Consider the following 17,721-nt stretch of genomic DNA (forward strand, 5'->3'; position numbering starts at 1 on the left):
GGGCAGATGCTGGCACATTACCATTTAATAACATTTTAAACTCATATTCCATAGTAAAACAAAAACAAATTGTACACATCTGTTTTCCAACTTGTAACAGTTTTGAATTTGTGTTGAATCTATGTTTAAAGGGCTTTTACTTGGGGAGAAGACAAAGAGATACAGGTCACCTCAAACCTCCCCCAGCCACTTCCTAGCCTTATCAGAAAGGATTTGGCAAAAGGGCTAAGATTCCCTCTGCTTCTCTGGGAGAAGCCCCAGCCCCAGAGACCGACAAACAAAGACTTTATGGTTCCAGAGAGGCCTCACACTGCAAACCTGACTTGACTGACTTCTATATCACTGTATCACTGTCATTCCATTGTTCATCAGTTTACTCGAGTGGGCACCAGTAACATCTCCATTCGTCCCAGCCTGATATTTTAGCAGCCTCTCCTTACTCGCCTTTCCCAACGCTGCTGTATTAGAGGCTCTTTCAGGGTCAGGAGAATGAGACCCATTATTGTTACTGTCTTTGGTATATTGAATATGTCACAGTTAGCTTTCCAGGCTCTGCTGTGCTGGCAGGATACTCTCCATAGCTTCCTGGGCTCTCTGAGATGCATATATATATATATATATATATATATTTATATATATATATGAACAATGGAAGGAAAGTGCTACTATATAGAGCATAGAATATATACTATATATAGCACTGTAGCACTGTTACTGTTCTCCCATTGTTCATCGATTTGCTCGAGCGGGCACCAGTAGTGTCTTCATTGTGGGACTTGTTGTTACTGTTTCTGGCATATTGAATATGCCACGGGGAGCTTGCCAGGCTCTGACAAGTGGGTAGGATACTCTCTGTAGCTTGCCAGGCTCTCTGAGAGGGATGGAGGAATCGAACCTGGGTCAGCTGCGTGCAAGGCAAATGCCTTACCCGCTGTCCTATCGCTCCAGTCTATCTATCTATCTATCTATCTATCTATCTATCTATCTATCTATATTTCCCTCTATGATTTGTTGTCTACTGTCTAAACCCCATCAAATATGATGTGGTAGTTATGTAAAATTGGTAGGAAGTGTCTTATGATGTGTCCAGGAATATGTTCACTTATAAGTGAGGCTCGGCCTGAGCGTGTGGAAAGCAGTCTAGAACGTGGCAGTGGTTGGGTAGTGGAGGTTGGCTTCCAGGGCTGTGTCCCTTGGGGTGGGTAGGGCTCTCACCCGCCCCCTCTCTGGGTCACCCCAAGTGAAAACAGCCTGGTGTGGAGTCCCAACTAACTTCTGAAGAAGGGAAACTCATCTCTATTAGGCACAAAATAAATACAATATTTAAAAATTCTATAAACATCCTCAAAATCAATTATGGAGGAAGGGAGGTAGCAAGAAGGCCCTGGTGAGGAATTCTGCAGCCCGAGTGTCATTGTCGTTATTGTTCACTTTACTTGTGTGCTAAATATGTTCTGTGTGTGGTGGGCACAGCTAGAACAGAAACCGAGCAAAAGCATCGTTGCTCTCTCAGAACTTCCCCGCCGAGAAGGCACAGGGCTAGGCGTCCACGGGCAGCCTTACTACCCAACTTGTCCCAGGTTGCTCAAGAATTCAAAACCCCCTTTCTGCTTTAGGGGGTTGTGTGAACGGTCAAGTTCTTTGGGGACAGTTTTGTGACAGAAGTGATTACTGTCCAGTGTGGCCATAACCCTGCTGTGAATCACCCTGTGGGGAGAGATGGTTTTCCTCCCAGCCCCTCCTCAGGTGCTCCTACGTGGGTCGTGACAGGGCCTGGAATCTTCTCTGAGGAAAACCACACTTGCCACCCACACCTTGGTGCTTGGGGAGCACCAAGGGCTGCCACGTTCTGGCCACGGCTGTCCTGGGAATGAGAACCTAGGTCACTGGTTTGAGAGGCACACAGAAGGGCCATAGAGGGAGCCCGGTGCTGTTTTCCTGGCGTTATGACCCCTTGTATTTGTGCCAAGGAGAGAACAGTACATCCCAGACCCGTGTTCCCCCTTCGCTCCCCACAGAGGACAGAGACAGTGAGAGTCCAGCCGGCTGTGCCCTGACAGGGTCCATGGGCCATAGGGAGCCTGGGATTTCCAGGCTGTGGCACCCACGCCAGGCTTGGAGCAGGAGAGGGTGGTATTTGGTCCGTGCTTGTTCTGTCTGTCTGTCTGTCCACCAGTGCGATGTCCGTGACGTTTCCTGTCGTGTTGTTTGGGTGTGTGCCCTGCCCCTAGGGTCTGCCAGGCTTCCCCACGGTCGCTGCCCTGCACAGTAATCAGATCCTCACCGTCAAGGTTTGTGGCCGGCACCCGCATGTGCTCCATCAGCCCATGGCCAGCGTCAGGGGCAGCAGGAATCGCTGCCTGCATTCACATTCCCGGGCCCAGGGACCGCCCCCCCCGCCTCCTTCATGAGGCCCCAAAGACCCCTGTCAAGAAGGAAACTAAGCGTCAGGCATGCAGGACCAAGAGAGGGAGGCGTTGTCTGGGGCAGACGCAGCTAGCCCGGATGCCCAACTCTACCCACCCAGTGAAGGCCCAGTTCCTGCTCCCTGACGCTGGTTGATGGGTCTGACGGACAGTGAGCTGGTACTTGGGCTCCAGGTGGTCTGCTCCCAGGGCAAGCTGGCCTGCTTCTCTCCAAGCCCGGGTCCGAGAAAGGTCCCTTCCTCACGTAAAGGCGGGGCATGCCTCTTGAGCCAGAGACCACGGCAGACCCAAGTGCCAGTTCCAATGCATTGAACTGCGATGATCAGTCTAACATGGATGTCTCTATTTCTTTCTTGGCACCTTCTGATGTCTATTCTGCAACTCTCTCACCTCTGAACTCCAACCTTTGACCTCAACTGACTGATCAGATGGTGTTTCCTAAAATCAATCATGGCTTTCTCTCTGCTGATCAGCAGCTCATTAAACGCCGCCTGATTAAGGTAGTGCTTCCTCTTGCTCTCCCCTGATTCTTTTTCACACTCGGTGGGGATTCTGCATGGGGTGGGAGTGGAGGGGGACTCTCATTTCTCTCAGCCGGGGAGGGGGAGGTAGGTGTTATTTGGAAGCACCTTAGTGCTCAATTGTTTCCTGAGCTGCTCAAGTTTGAAATGAATTTGAAAATCCAGAAACCTATATGCTACCTAGCATGTTTTCCTTTAAAAAGAGAAACTGCTTTAGTGGTCTCTAATAACAGATGCAGCCTCTCGGTGCTTTTGGTAGCTTGTAAATGATTATGCTGCACGACCAGACCCTCCTGGGATCCGTTGTCTGGGGTCTACAAAAGTAAACACATGTTGAAGAGCAGATGCAGCTTTCCCAGTGAACCAAGGTTACTGGAACGGGGGCAGCGTTGGCATGCAATGAAGCTCTGCAGAGCCACAGAGCAGATCTGATACAGAGACTTACACTCCCACTGCCAGCCAGAGCTGTAAGACCTCGGCTCATCCAAACATGTATGAACATGTATGAACATGTATGTGCCTGGGTCAGCAGGCAGACTGAATATGGGCTTGGTGTCACAAGATGCTCTGGTTCTTTTCATCCTGTAAACATGGGTTAGATCACACCCATCTGAGGTACTGGGAAGAGACATGGGTGTTTATCTCTCGTGGTCATGACTGGTTGTTCTCTGATTTCAGGGTGACCAAGGACAAGCCGGCCCCCCAGGGCCCCCTGGCCCTCCAGGCCCCAGGGGCCCTCCCGGGGACACGGGGAAGGATGGCCCCCGAGGAATGCCTGGCGTGCCCGTGAGTTATCCTTTGGATCAGTGGCTCACACAAGTTTTGTCTCTTTGTAAGGGCTGAGAATTGAGAGGGAGAGGGAGTAGGGATACAGGGGGTTCAGGTCAGTGTTGGGCTGGAGGAAGATGGGGTGATGCTGAGACCCCACCCACAGGGGCACCACCCCCAGGACTACTTGATCCATGGGGCTCACACACAAACCACAGAGCTGGGGTTTGTCTCAGTCACCAAGCTGGTTGCTAGGTAAGTCCAGGAAACACCAGTGGAAGGGCCACCCTCAAGCTCTTCCCAAGAGATTCCTGGGAAACTAGCCTGATGGCATTCGGAGGGCCAGAGGCAAAGACAGGAGAGCACCGTGCAGTGCATGCAAATGTGGGCGATAAATTCCGTCATTGAATCCCTTGCAGTTAACCAAATCACCTAATTGTTCAATGGTGAAATTGATGGTTGAACATCCATGCCCAGGGGTTTAAATAGCATGTGTCCTTTGTATGAAAAGTTTATTAATGGAAATGATTCAGAGTCTGTATGTGTTTTGTTTCACCATGGTAAAGAAATAAAAACTAAGCAGAAACAAACACAGTCCCAATACTTGATCTAACTTAGTTGAGAAATACTTAGTAAATATTACAGGTTTAGTTTTGTAAAAGCAACCCAGCAATTTAAATAAGTACATGGAAAAAGTACCCACAAATGACCCTTTGATATCTTGTATGAATTTATATGAAAATATTTAAAAAATATTTATAGTATGACTTTCAGAATGAAAATGTATAGTTATTACTGAATCCAATAATGTAAGTCTTTATGTATTGCTTTAAAAAAATATCTTTTTTTTTTTTTTTTGCTTTTTGTGTCACACCCGGATCAATGCTCAGGGGTTACTCCCAGCTCATGCACTCAGGAATTACTCCTGGTGGTGCTCAGGGGACCATATGGGATGCTGGGAATTGAATTCGGGTCGGCCGCGTGCAAGGCGGACACCTTACCCTCTGTGCTATTTTTCCAGGCCCCCCAAAACTTATCTTTATAGCACTGTAGCACCATCCTCCCATTGTTCATCGATTTGCTCAAGTGGACACCAGTAACGTCTCCATTGTGAGACTTATTGTTACTGTTTTTGGCATATTGAATACTCCACAGGGAGCTTGCCAGGCTCTGCCATGCAGGTGGGATACTCTCGTAGCTTGCTGGGCTCTCTGAGAGGGGTGGGGGAATCGAACCCAAGTTGGCCACATGCAAGGGAAATGCCCTATCCACTGTGCTCTCGCTCCAGCCCATCTTTATAGTATAGAAATAATAAAAATATTTATTTACAAAATTCAAAAATAGACTATAAAAAGGAAACAATTAAAGTCAGTCATAATCATGAATGTCTTGGCATATTTCATTTTTCTCTCTCTACACTCATATTTTTTTCCAAAGAGCAATACTTTAAAACTTCTCCAAGACAGCCTTCTCCTGAGGCCATTCCTGGAAAGGAGCTGCTGTGAATTTTTCCTCTAACAGGAGGAACTGACTTTCAGTAGGTGGTTTCTGGATGCTAGTAATGCTGTGCTCTGGAGGTATTAATTAAAAACACAAAAACAAATTTTCATGTTTATTGCATTAACAAAATTTTCACTGTTCCTTTTTAAGGGTGAACCAGGGAAACCAGGAGAACAAGGCATGATGGCAAGTATCTCTGTTTATCATTTTCCATATCACAATGATGAAAGCCAAGTTAGTCTGAGTTAGTCTTAATCTAGACACCGTGTAGACATTGCAAGTGTGGGACAAACATATCCATCCTATGACCCATAGCAGAAAGAAAGAAAACTAGTAAAAGTTTAAAAATAATAATTGCTTAACCCAATGGAATGTTTCTGTAGTTTTACCGTGGATAGTGATCACAAGCTGGTTCTTTTCTGCATTCTTTTTTTTTATATATAATTTTTATTAGAGAGACACCATGAGGTACAGTTGTAGACTTACAAATTTTTGTGCTTGGGTTTCAATTATACAGTGATCAAATACCCATCCCTCCACCAGTGCCCATTTCCCACCACCACGGATCCCAGTATCCCTCCTACCCCCCATCTCCCCCATCCCACCCTGCCTCTGTGGCAGGGCATTCCCTTTTGTTCTCTCTCTCCTTTTGGGTGTTGTGGTTTGCAAAAGAGGCAATGGGTGGCAATCATGTTTGGTCTATAGTCTACTTTCAGCATGCTTCTCCCATCCTGGGAGGATCCTCCCAACACCCTTTATTTGGTGCTCCCTTCTCTATCTGAGCTCCCTTTTCCCCTGGATAGACATAGAAAGATTGCATTTATCTGGGGAACATAAAGTAACAAAATAGGAGACTAACACCCAAGAATGGCCAAGATTAGTACCAGGAACTTTTCTGCATTCTTACATGAAGGTTACTTGAAATTCTCAGGAGTTTTCCATTGTGCCTATGTCTGTGCAAATCCTTTCAACTCTGATGCCTGCTGTGGCATCCCAGAACACAAAGTTCTAAAATTAAATGAGTATATATTTTAAATATATATATATCTTTCTTCAAATCCCATATATTTTCTAGAATATAGTATGTAAATAACAGCATTAGCCCATTTGCCTTCATCTTCTACCTTAATACCACTGAGCATGGGTGCTCAACCTAGTCCTGAGTTAATTATGATAAGCACTTGGCATTCCCAATTTCCCATCCAGTAGCAAGTTGTCAAATGGAAATGATACTGGATAATTTTTCTATAAGTCTTTCCTTTTCCTTTGAACCTCTTTGGATTTATTTCATATTCTAATTTTTTCAATAAGAGATTGAGCTAAAAGTATATGTGCCTTGTAGTCTTTCAAAAGATGTCATATCATTTTTAAAAGGAAATGTCTGCAATATGTATAATATACATAAAGTATTATATATTATATATATATATATATATATATAACGTAGATCAATCCCAAGCCTGTATCTCAGTGAATTTCCACAGCAAGCATTACAACATAACCACAAACCAGATCAACAAATTGAACTTTATATCCTGGAAGACCCCCAGCACCCCAGATCCCACCCCCCTCTGAAGTCCTCCACTATCCCAGACCCCACCCCTCTCCCTAGAGGTCTCCATAGATTAGCTTTGCCTTGCATTTGATTTTTTTATTAATAGAATCATGCAGTACATACACTTTGGTGTCTGGCTTCTCTCATTCAACATTGTGTTTGTGAGATCACCCACTTCTGTTTTAATAGCCTTCCCAGCTGCTTAGGAAAAAAAAGTAGAAGGAAGAAACTGACTTCCTCGACCATCCCGTTAAAACTCCATCACTCATGTGGCAGCAAATGAATGAATGGCCTGTCTGACCTTGGGCGAGTCACTTAACCTCTTAATTTCTCATCTGTAAAGAAAGCATAATAATACCCCCCCCCACCTCCCTTATAAAGTTGCCAAAGACAAATGCAATAAATTTAGGGAAAGCACTCTAAAATCTCTAATGAAGAATTGTATGAGTATGTTATTATTATTATCACTCAATTGTTCCCTCTAGGGTAAATTACAGGTGAGCATGGATTTATATAACAGATGTATTCCTGTAAAGTTCTGTGTGAATCAGATTTTCATAAATCAACATATCATAAATGTGCTGGAGAATTGTGCTATTTAAAGCAATCCCATTCAGAGTCTTTCTGTAAAGCAGTATAATCCCCTAATTCCTCTTCCTGGCAAACTGAATGTTTACCTCTTCTATTTGCTTGAAGTTAAATCTTTCTATGATATAAAAACTTTCATTTAAAAAAAGGCATTTATGCTTATTAACTTAAATAGCACCTGCATAATTTAAATTTAGCCCATCTCTAAGAAATATAGGGAATCCAGAATATTCCATGGGGTGAAAATCTTTTTTTTTTTGAAATTGTCTTTTTTATTTCAAATGTATTGTGTTTGTGTGTGTGTGTCGCATAAGAGAGTGTGTGTGAGAGTGTGTGTAAGAGAGAGTGTGTGAGTGTGAAAGAGAGTGTGTGTGAGAGAGTAAAGGAATATGTGTGTGAGAGAGTGAGAGAGTATGTGTGTGAGAACGTGTGTGTGAGAGAATGTGTGGAGAGAGGCAGAGACAGAGAGACAGAGAGAGAGAGAGAGAGAGACAGAGAGAGAGAGAGAGAGTGTGTGTGTGTGTGTGTGTGTGTGTGTTTTAACTCAAAGTCTGGGAAGAGAGCAAAGCACCTTGTCCCAGAGGCTTTTCCTCAGGAGTGTGGTGCTCTGGCTAAACCCTTCTTCACTGATGACTCCCAGGCAGGCAGTGATCCCCATTCTGCATCTCAGCCAGTTCTAGGGACATCCGAGTGAGGCCCTAAGCACATGAAACTGTGTTAGGACCCACGGAGACTTTGGCAAGTGATAGGTCATTGCTGTAAAACAAATGTCTGGTGACCTGCTTGGCAGACAGAAAGGCCCTGTTGGGATGAGTGGGCCAGGACGCTGTCGGAGACCAAGTACATTACCATGTGGCCCCTTCTGAGCATGGCCAGGCCCCGCAGTCCTGCTGCACGCCATAACATTATTCTTGCCTTCTCCTTTGTTGGAAATATTCTTCCCCACCATTGTGCATGATCAATTCTCCCTCACATTCCCCTTCTTGCAGCTGGGATAGAGAAGGGATCACTAAGTCAATGATGTCTGGAGAAATCATTCGGGATGGGAGATGCATGCTGAAAGTAGATAAAGGACCAAACGTGATGGCCTCTCAGTATCTGTATTGCAAACCATAATGCCCAAAAGCAGAGAGAGAGATTATAGGGTAAATTGTCTGTCATAGAGGCAGGGGGAGGGCTGGAAAGTGGGAGGTATACTGGGGACATTGGTGGTGGAGAATTTGCACTGGTAGAGGGATGGGTATTGAATCATTGCATGACCGAACCTCAAATGTGAACACTTTGTAACTCTGTCTCACAGTGACTCAATTAAAAAAATAATCGTAATGCTAATCTTCTAAAATATGATTTTCTAAAAATAAAATTTATTCCCTTAGCGCTGTAGCACTGTCCTCCCGTTGTTCATCTATTTGCTTAAGCGGGCACCAGTAACGTCTCCATTGTGAGACTTGTTGTTACTATTTTTGGCATATAGAATATGCCACAGGGAGCTTGCTAGTCTCTGTTGTGTGGGCAGGATACTCTAGGTAGCTTGCTGGGCTCTCTGAGAGTGACAACAGAATCGAACCCGGGTCGGCCACAGGCAAGGCAAACGTTCTACCCACTGTGCTATCTCTCCAGCCCAAAATTGATTCCTATAAAAAAAAAATTCCCCTTCTTACCCACAAGTTTGAACAAAGGAAAATCAATACCACACTGCTCACCTGCCCTGTAGTTTTCAGAACCCACGGCTGCTTGGTCTGTGTGTGCGTGCTGGAGGGGACAGTGGATGAAGAATTGAGAGCTAGTGGAGAATTAAAAAAATTTTAAATGTGTCTAATGACCTCAAGAAGTTAGGGACTATCTAAAATTAGCTCTTACAAAACTGTTTCTGTATCAGGTGGAGAATTGGCTTTCATAATTTAGGTTGGATGATTTATATTACAAAAATAATCACCTAGGATTAGCACCATTGCTGAGAGAATAATAAGAATCACTTTTTTTGGAAACCTATCTCAAGCAGCCCCACATTTATTTAATCCTGCTGTGCAGTCATTTTGTAAACAGGACCTTCGGGTTTGTGGAGAAGCTAAGTATGAGATTTTCAAAAGGCAGAATCTTAAGCATAAATAAATTGGACTTTCTCTAGATAGGAGAAAACTGCTTTAGTTCCTCCATCAGATCAAAGTCAGGACTGCTTCCTTGCACATATGTTGGATTTTTTTTTCCAATTCTTCAGAAGTTTAAGTAGCATATTATTAAATTTATGATAGTTCAGATAATGTGTTTACAGTTGTGTTGACATTTATGATATTGGGGTACAGTTATTTCACCTCACCACCACCAAAGTACTCAACACCCACACCAATGCCCCTGTGTAAATAGGAGTTTTGAAGGTATTTTTCCTTCTGATGTTCATTTTTATTTCTATAATAAATGTTCTCAAAAGTAGAAAAGACAAATTTTATAGGTATAACATGCTGTATAAATTACATCACGATCACGACCACGACCACCCTGTTGTTCGTCGATTGCCTCGAGCAGGTGCCAGTAACGTCGTCTTCGTCCTAGCCCTGAGATTTTTTTTTTTTAAAGTGCCATATTCAAGGCTTTTTTCAGGGTTAGGAGAATGAGACCTATCATTGTTACTGGTATTTGGCATAGTGGGTATACCATGGGGAGTTTGCCAGACTCTGCCGTGTGGGCAGGTTACATTTGGTAGCCTGCCAGTTTGTCCAAAGTAGGAATGAGATGATAAGATGTCATTCCGGGAGCTGAGTGTGATAATCTCTGGATCCTGGCCATTGTTGGAGTTACACGGCAGTTGTTGGGTGTAACTGTCTAGTTACTGGCAGGTCCAGTCCCAAACCGTGCCGGCTTGGAGATCTCAGCCCCGGGTCCCACACATCTGGGTTCCTCTGCCAGTTCTTTTATGCATGAGGCTCATCCAAGTGTGTGGAGCATGGTCCCAGCATGGCCTTGGCTGGGCCCCAGAGGTCTTCAGCTGTTGGGCCCTGGTGGAGACAGTCAGGCACAGGGTAGGATTATATGTTATTATTATATTATATGTAATATAAATTACATATAATATACAATATAATATACAATATACCAATTATATAATAGCCCAGTTTTGTAGAGCTTTTTGTTTTTTAGTGTTTATATTCAAGGTTTCACAGACTAAACCCCCTTTTCCTACTTTGATACCCTTCCTGCCTTCCCTTTCCCCTTCATCACTCACTCCCCAAACCTCATCACAGAGCCATCCGCCTCTCTCTGAATCAAGGGTACATGGACCAGATCTTCCACCAGGGCTGGTGCTGTCCGAGCATTTAAAACTCAGAAAAATTTTACTGTGAATATGAAATTTGGGCTTGTATCCAAAGATGTCATAGGTGTCTTCCATTTGTTTTTATTTTGTCTACAAATACATTTATGACATGTGGGCCAAGTGAATATCATTGCTTCTATTCATTAGTAACCAGGGCATTAATAACGGCTTCTGCTCCAGTCAGAATAAAATTGCAACAAGCAGCCCGTGAGGTGGACCAGAAGCTGAAAGGGTTCCACCTCACAGACCTGAGAAGGCACCCCTGATGCTTGGCTGCCCTTGGCCCTGCCATCCACCCGTCCTCTCCCAGGAAGGAAACAATAGCAGCCTTCTGCTCCTGATCTTAATCTGTCAAAGAGAGCACCCCCCGCCCAAACCCTCCAACCACAAACAACAGAGCTGATCACAGTCATCTTTCTTTTTTTAATATTTCATTTTTATTCAGGCAAGAATAATTTAATAATTTAATATTTCATTTCTATTCAGGCAAGAATAATTCAGGCAAGAATTTTTATTAGGGATGGAGCGATAGCACAGCGGTAGGGTGTTTGCCTTGCACGCAGCCAACATAGCCAACCCGAGTTCGATTCCTCCGCCCCTCTCTGAGAGCCCGGCAAGCTACCGAGAGTATCTCGCCCGCACGGCAGAGCCTGGCAAGCTTCCCGTGTCGTATTCAATATGCCAAACACAGTAACAACAAAGTCTCCAATGGAGATGTTACTGGGCCCACTCGAGCAAATCGACAAACAACGGGAGGGCCTTTACCTTTACCTTTACCATTTTTATTAGTGAAACACCATGAGGTTCTGATGTAGACTTACAAACATTCGTGCTTGGGTTTCAGTTATACAATGATCAAGTACCCATTCCTCCACCAGTGCCCAGTTTCCACCACCAATGATCCCATTAGCCCTCACATCCACCTCCACCCCACCTCCCACCATGCTTCTCCTCTGTGGCAGGGCATTCCCTTTTGTTTTCTCTTTCCTTAAGGGTGTTATGGTTTGCAATAGAGGTATTGAGTGGTCATCATGTTCTGACCACAGTCATCTTAGCAGAACTAAGGCTCTCCATGAAGTCCGTCCTGGGTGAGCTGTGTCTGTCTGTGGAGCTCACAGTGTGTCAGAACCTCTCCCTTGCTGCGTTACCCACCCAGCGTCCGATTAGCAATGAAGTGTGTGGACATGAGGACTTGGGTATAGGGTCACCTAGCAGGGGCTTCCATAGAGGGGCCTGACTGTCACCTCAGGGTGGGAGAGAGAATGGCACTAGTTCTTCCCTTCAATTTGGTTTGGCCTCCTAGAAACAAAATGTTAATTTTCAGGGGAACATTTTCAGCCCGGATCCCAAAGGCCAGTCACATAACATGAGTGTGAGCGGAGGGTAGCAGGCCGAATGGATATTTTATTTGGTTTTACTTCCTGAACTTGAGACTGAATCAATTTTTGACATTGGTTCCACTCAGAAGCTGGGTGAGCGATACCAGACAAATGAAGCTATCTGGGCCTTCCATTTGTCATCTCTAACAGGAGTGAGACTGAAGTGACATGGGAGTCTCCTTCCAGCTCAAAAGTCCTGTCACCCTGCACTGTTTTCATTACAGACCCACTAGGGAGCCAGTCAGAGGCTCACTGATGTGTTCTGTGAAGAATTTGATGCAGTGAGTTGCTTTTACTTCATTTTAATGGAAGGAAGCCTTGACAAGTATCTCTTTCTTCAAACCTGTTATCAACTTCCTGAGTTATTGGTCTCTCCATTTCATCATTCTGGTTGTCAGTCTGGAATTGTCTATGGAGGTCCCAGAGCGAGTGAGGAGACTTGAGAATCCCCTGCCCTGAGTCCACCCCCCTTTGCTCCCATGCTCACTCTTCCACCCCTCAGCTTGAGGACTCCTGTCTTCACTGGCTGAGTTCTGGGAGGTTCAGGCCCATCCCCCCCCCCCCCCGCTCCCCAATCCATACCCTTCCCAGTTCTCCTGTTTCCCCTGTGGAGGATGAGATCTTGCAGTTCCTGAGGGAGGCTGAGGCAGCCAGCTCCAGGCTCCCTGGTTCCCTAAGAGGAGTCTCAGGCCCCCCACACAATGGACAACGGCCAGACGAGGTTACTAAGCAGTCTGTGTGGATCCAGAGCTAGAATCCCGTAGCAATGGACAATGGACAGGGTCCAGTGGCTGAATGGATTCTTCAGAAAACTGCCTCATTCATTCACCTCACTCAAAGGGACTTCCAGACTACTCGCTCATACACACATCTGCACACTGCTCCAAACTCCCGCAGAAGCTGCCTTTTCCATCACAGCAAATAACAGTTTGGTGCATCCAACAAACTGAACAGGTTATAGAGATGAACTATGCATCAGATACTAATAAAAAATTTGTTCTGTGAAGAACTTTCTATATTGCCCCAACAGATGACATTGCATGCCAAGAAGCAGGAGTAGGCAGAAGAATTCCAAGAGAATTATTACAGACATGCTTGCTTTCTCTACATCTTCTCCTACTCATTCTGTCCTTCATTTGGAGTAACTAAATGTCTGGTTTTTCTGAGGATAAAGAAAGTCACAGTATCATTTTCTAGTGGCTCTATGTGGCTACTTTTAAAGTAGAATGAAAGAAAAATTTAAAAGAAATCAGGGACTGGAGCAATAGTACAGCGGGTTGGGCATTTGCCTTGCATGCGGCTTACCCGGCTTTGATTCCCAGCATCCTGTATGGTCCCCCAAGCACCTCCAGGAGTAATTAATTCTTGAGTGCAAAAGCAGGAGTAGCCCCTGTGCATCACCAGGTGTGACCCCAAAAGCCAAAAAAAAATAGAAATCATAGTAATCATCTAGTTTCTTGCATCATAGAAAAGAGCATCAGTGGGGCTGGAGCAATAGCACAGCGGGTAGGGCGTTTGCCTTGCACACAGCCGACCCGGGTTCAATTCCCTGCATCCCATATGGTCCCCTGAGCACTGCCAGGGGTAATTCCTGAGTGCAGAGCCAGGTGTGCAGACCCCTGGCATCACCAGGTGTGACCCAAAAAGCAAAACAAAAAAACAGAAAGCAAAAAAAACCCAAAAAAACAAAAAAGAGAAAAGAACATCACAGTGAACAAAGAAGTCAGGGGTAGAATGGAGTTAAAGTCCAGTTCATCCGATTGCAGGCTTATTTCTCGGATCTGCCTTTGCTAAACAGTGGGCATGAGCTTGGCCTGGCTCTTCACACCTAAAGGAAATTAAAGTAACTAGTATTCAAAATTGAGTTTCTAATTTTGCATCCTCACTAATCCCAGGGTTAGGCACACGTGTTTAGGGGCTGCTGTACTGGGTTCAACAATCTAGACCCTGGGCCCCATTGCAGAATATGGTCTTGGACAGTGCTGGACAGGAAGCACTTCTAAATCGTAGGTGAGCATGCATTATGGCCTTCGATTTAAGTCCTGTTAATCCAGGGCGTTTTATCAGCTAATGTTTCTCAGTGTTGTTGGTCTGAACTCGGAAAAGCACTTACACTTGACTTGATAGAAATTGGTTTTTACTGAGTGTTGGGGTAGGGTGATGGGCCTTTGTGAACCATAAATTTGTTTCCTTTATGGTCCACTGGGGAAGTCTGCTTAATCACAGAGGGCTGCAGAAGCCTGTTAATTTTTCTTTCTTTCCGGGTCCTTTCCATTTGGGGCTCAGCAGTAAGAAACAATTTATTAAATAGTTAGAAGGGATGCAGTGAGCTCATTTCGGCCTTGTGTCTCTGTAGAGAGGGGATAGAGTCTCTGTCAGGGATTCTCAGACACCTAGGTCTGTCTTTAATTGGCTGGTGTAGGGAATGCTCAGTCTTTTGTCTTGGGTCTTGCTTTTGTCAAGTGGAGAGGAAAAAAAAGTATTATTTCTTTAATTTCCTGAACTTTAAGAGAGCTCTTAAAGAGGTTACTACCTCATGATTTTGAGAAATACCAATAAATAAATCATTCTGGTTTAATACTTCCCCCAAAGCAAGCACATGAGATAAAGACATCAGAATTTATTCTTCCAAAAAAAAAACTCACTTTAATGTTTTTTTCTTCAAGTATTTATGACCGAATATAATGTCAGCCATCTTATGGATAGACTTAAAGTGAGTCCAACACTTGTTCAAATAATGTAAATCATGAAATGATATGATCAAAATAAAAATCTCAGAGACTTAAATAACTTTCTCAAAACCAGTACCTTTTCCAGTGATAAAGGTAATGATCACCTGAGTTTTAACATAGTGGAGAAAATTTGCTACATGGAATTCTGTTTTTAATATTCATTAATATGTTTGTTTCAGTTTGGTCCAAAATTATTTATCTGGTAGGCACTCACATGGGACCTAAGTGTATAAAGATAGATTAAAGATAGATAGATAGATAGATAGATAGATAGATAGATAGATAGATCACTGTCACTGTCACTGTCCTCCCGTTGTTCATCGATTTTCTCGAGCGGGCCCAGTAATGTCTCCATTGGAGACTGTTGTTACTGTGTTTGGCATATCGAATACATCACGGGTAGCTTGCCAGGCTCTGCCGTGCGGGCGAGATACTCTAGGTAGCTTGCCGGGCTCTTTGAGAGGGGCGGAGGAATCAAACCCAACTTGGCCAGGCTGGCTACGCGCAAGGCAAACATCTATCTATCTATCTATCTATCTATCTATCTCAGATAATTTGCTACCTAGTAAAGAAGGTAATTTAGTACATATTGAAATAAATTTAAATGCTACAACCAGTTGGAATGTGCTTGGGACACACAGAAGCTGGAAGCCAGTTCTGTCACTGGAGGTCACAGAATGTGAGACTAGTAGAAAACTGACTGAGAAGAGCTGAGGGCAGGGTCACTGCACCAGGCTCTCTGACTAACACAGTCTGCTCTCTCCCTGCTTACGGTTTCATCGCCCCCACCCGACCCTCCCCCCATCCAGATCAGTGAAATCATTGCCTTCTGCGCTGAAAGCATTTCAGCACACTCTCACCTCCTCTAAACTGTTCCCAATCATTTCTCCTTTGGCAGTTCCACACACCCTAGCTATGTAATCTGAATCTTGTAAAACATCCCTTGAATTATACTCCAGACATACATATAATCATCCTATGAGACTGTGTTCCCTGACCTTCGTTCTTCCAACATCTAAGTAGAACATGGAGTTTTACTTAATTTTATGTAAGTGCAGCTTCAGTGAATCCCCCCCTCAAGTCAAATTTCCATTATTTCCAATTTTTATTTACTCTCTATAAACCCAATTTAAATATTTTCTGAGCTCAGGATGCATTTCAGCAGGATAATCCCATTCCAAAGCTTATAATTAGAGTACTGCCCTGACCCCCAGTCAGACTCTAACATTTTACGACTCCAGAAATTAGATGCTTCATGTTATCAAACCAGGCTCTTTAAAATATTTTCTTTTTCTCTAACTTTCATGAAACCATGGAAACAAATCTTAAATTGAAAAGGAAATAATTTTCAGTGGCTTAATAATGTGAGACTTTTATTCCTCCCCCCAGCAGCTGGGCCGCCTCTTTGTGGTCCTGTGTTTTTTTCTCAGCAGAGGCTGCTTGGATTCTCTTGTATGCAGAAATGACCAGCAGCTCTCAGAGGATCTGATTTTACGGTGAGCCGTCAGGGACAGCACAGGAACCGTGTCCACCCCCTGCCTCCCCGAGCATCATTTCCTAAGAGCAGGCAACCAGAACTGGCCTTGAAACACCTCCCCAGGGCCATCCTAAGCACATCGTTTGAGAAAGCCTGCATCCTGTTTAAGTAATTAATACCTCAATCAAATTTGTGCTGACATGGTTAGTGTTGGAAAAATTCATTATTTTCTTCTTGCCATCACCTGGCAAGCAAATGTTTTATTGCAATTTTGTTTTTGAATGTCTTAATGTTGACAACCAAAAAAATACAGCTGATGTAGAATAGCTTTCAAAACATCCATTCCTTAACTGCCTCCTTTGAAGATGAGCTTGGGTGGGTAATTTTTCCTACCGTTTGCATGCTGGCTTTCCTTCAGAGCTCTGTCCACATCACAGTGTCCCCCTGGTTAATGAGACTCTGTAGCAGGGGTGGTTTCTGCTTTGCTATTTTAATACAGAAACCGCAAACTGAATTCCCCCACTTACTTGAAAGGCACTTCAAAGCTGTTTGAATTAGCCAATAGGGTTAGCGTGACCCTGGCAAACTCAAGGGTTATAATCTTGTCATTCTTACCTTAAAGCTAAGAAGACGCTTGATTTGCCTTCCAAATTCATCGAGCCATTCCTATAGTTTTTCTCTACTCAAAGTAAACACGCATGATAAATAAGATCTACCTGTCCTAATCATCCCACTCTCTCTAGCTATCTCCCTTAGCCTAACTCTTCCGAGTTTTTTTGGACCGCTTCTTGGCCTTTACACCTGATTGGAGCCTTTCTCCACTATATGTATGACTATACCTGTCATCCTTCCAGTTTCTGTCCTAAGTCCATTTCCCTGAGTGAAGACTGACTTCCACCCGCCCTCCTACTTAAAATCTTGTGTGTGCTTCTCCTGGTCCATGTCGTCCTATTTTCTTTAGCCCTTATCATTTTACATGACTATTTCATTGATTTAGTGTCTTTCTCTGTTCACCAGGATATAAAATCCAGGAGGGTCTTATGTGTTTTAACTTCTATTGTTTCTAGCTCTTTCTTCCATCCCTGGTGTATGGCCTGACACTGAGTGGACACAGGAGCACTATTAGGTGGATTCATGAAAAAGTGGATTTCTAAGAACTCTGTGAGAAATCATTGTGCGTAATAAAGGAGCTGAGAGGGAAAGAGAAGTAACAAAAACAGCTAGAGTGCTGTTAAATGAGTTTTTGAGCTAGTCGTTTAACTAGTTGTTAAACCCCATGGGAAGAAGTTGTAGAGGCACTTTGGAAACAAAAAGTTAGGTTCCAAGAAAGGGACCACTGAACTTTAAATTGTGGGCTGGGAACTGAATAAAGGATCAGAGAAAACAAAGCATATTCAGGACAGGAGCAGAGTGCCAGAGAGGCAGAGGTGTTGGGGGAGAGCACAAGACTTTGGGAGTGAAGAGC

At 44.1% G+C, this 17,721-nt stretch overlaps 1 protein-coding gene across 1 annotated transcript in view; it reads left to right on the plus strand.

Annotated features, from left to right (window-relative positions):
* The window catches only part of COL25A1 (collagen type XXV alpha 1 chain), a 457,778-nt gene that overhangs the window by 337,382 nt on the left and 102,675 nt on the right, over window positions 1–17,721 (plus strand). The window contains exons 8-10 of the mRNA XM_056116824.1: window positions 2,855–2,926; window positions 3,626–3,733; window positions 5,366–5,401. Of these exons, the coding sequence (XP_055972799.1) occupies window positions 2,855–2,926; window positions 3,626–3,733; window positions 5,366–5,401 (216 nt within the window). The remainder of the gene's footprint in view (window positions 1–2,854; window positions 2,927–3,625; window positions 3,734–5,365; window positions 5,402–17,721) is intronic.

Source organism: Sorex fumeus, unplaced genomic scaffold (genome assembly GCF_029834395.1).
Source record: "Sorex fumeus unplaced genomic scaffold, SorFum_2.1 ptg000033l, whole genome shotgun sequence".
Classification (NCBI taxonomy): Eukaryota; Metazoa; Chordata; class Mammalia; order Eulipotyphla; family Soricidae; genus Sorex; species Sorex fumeus.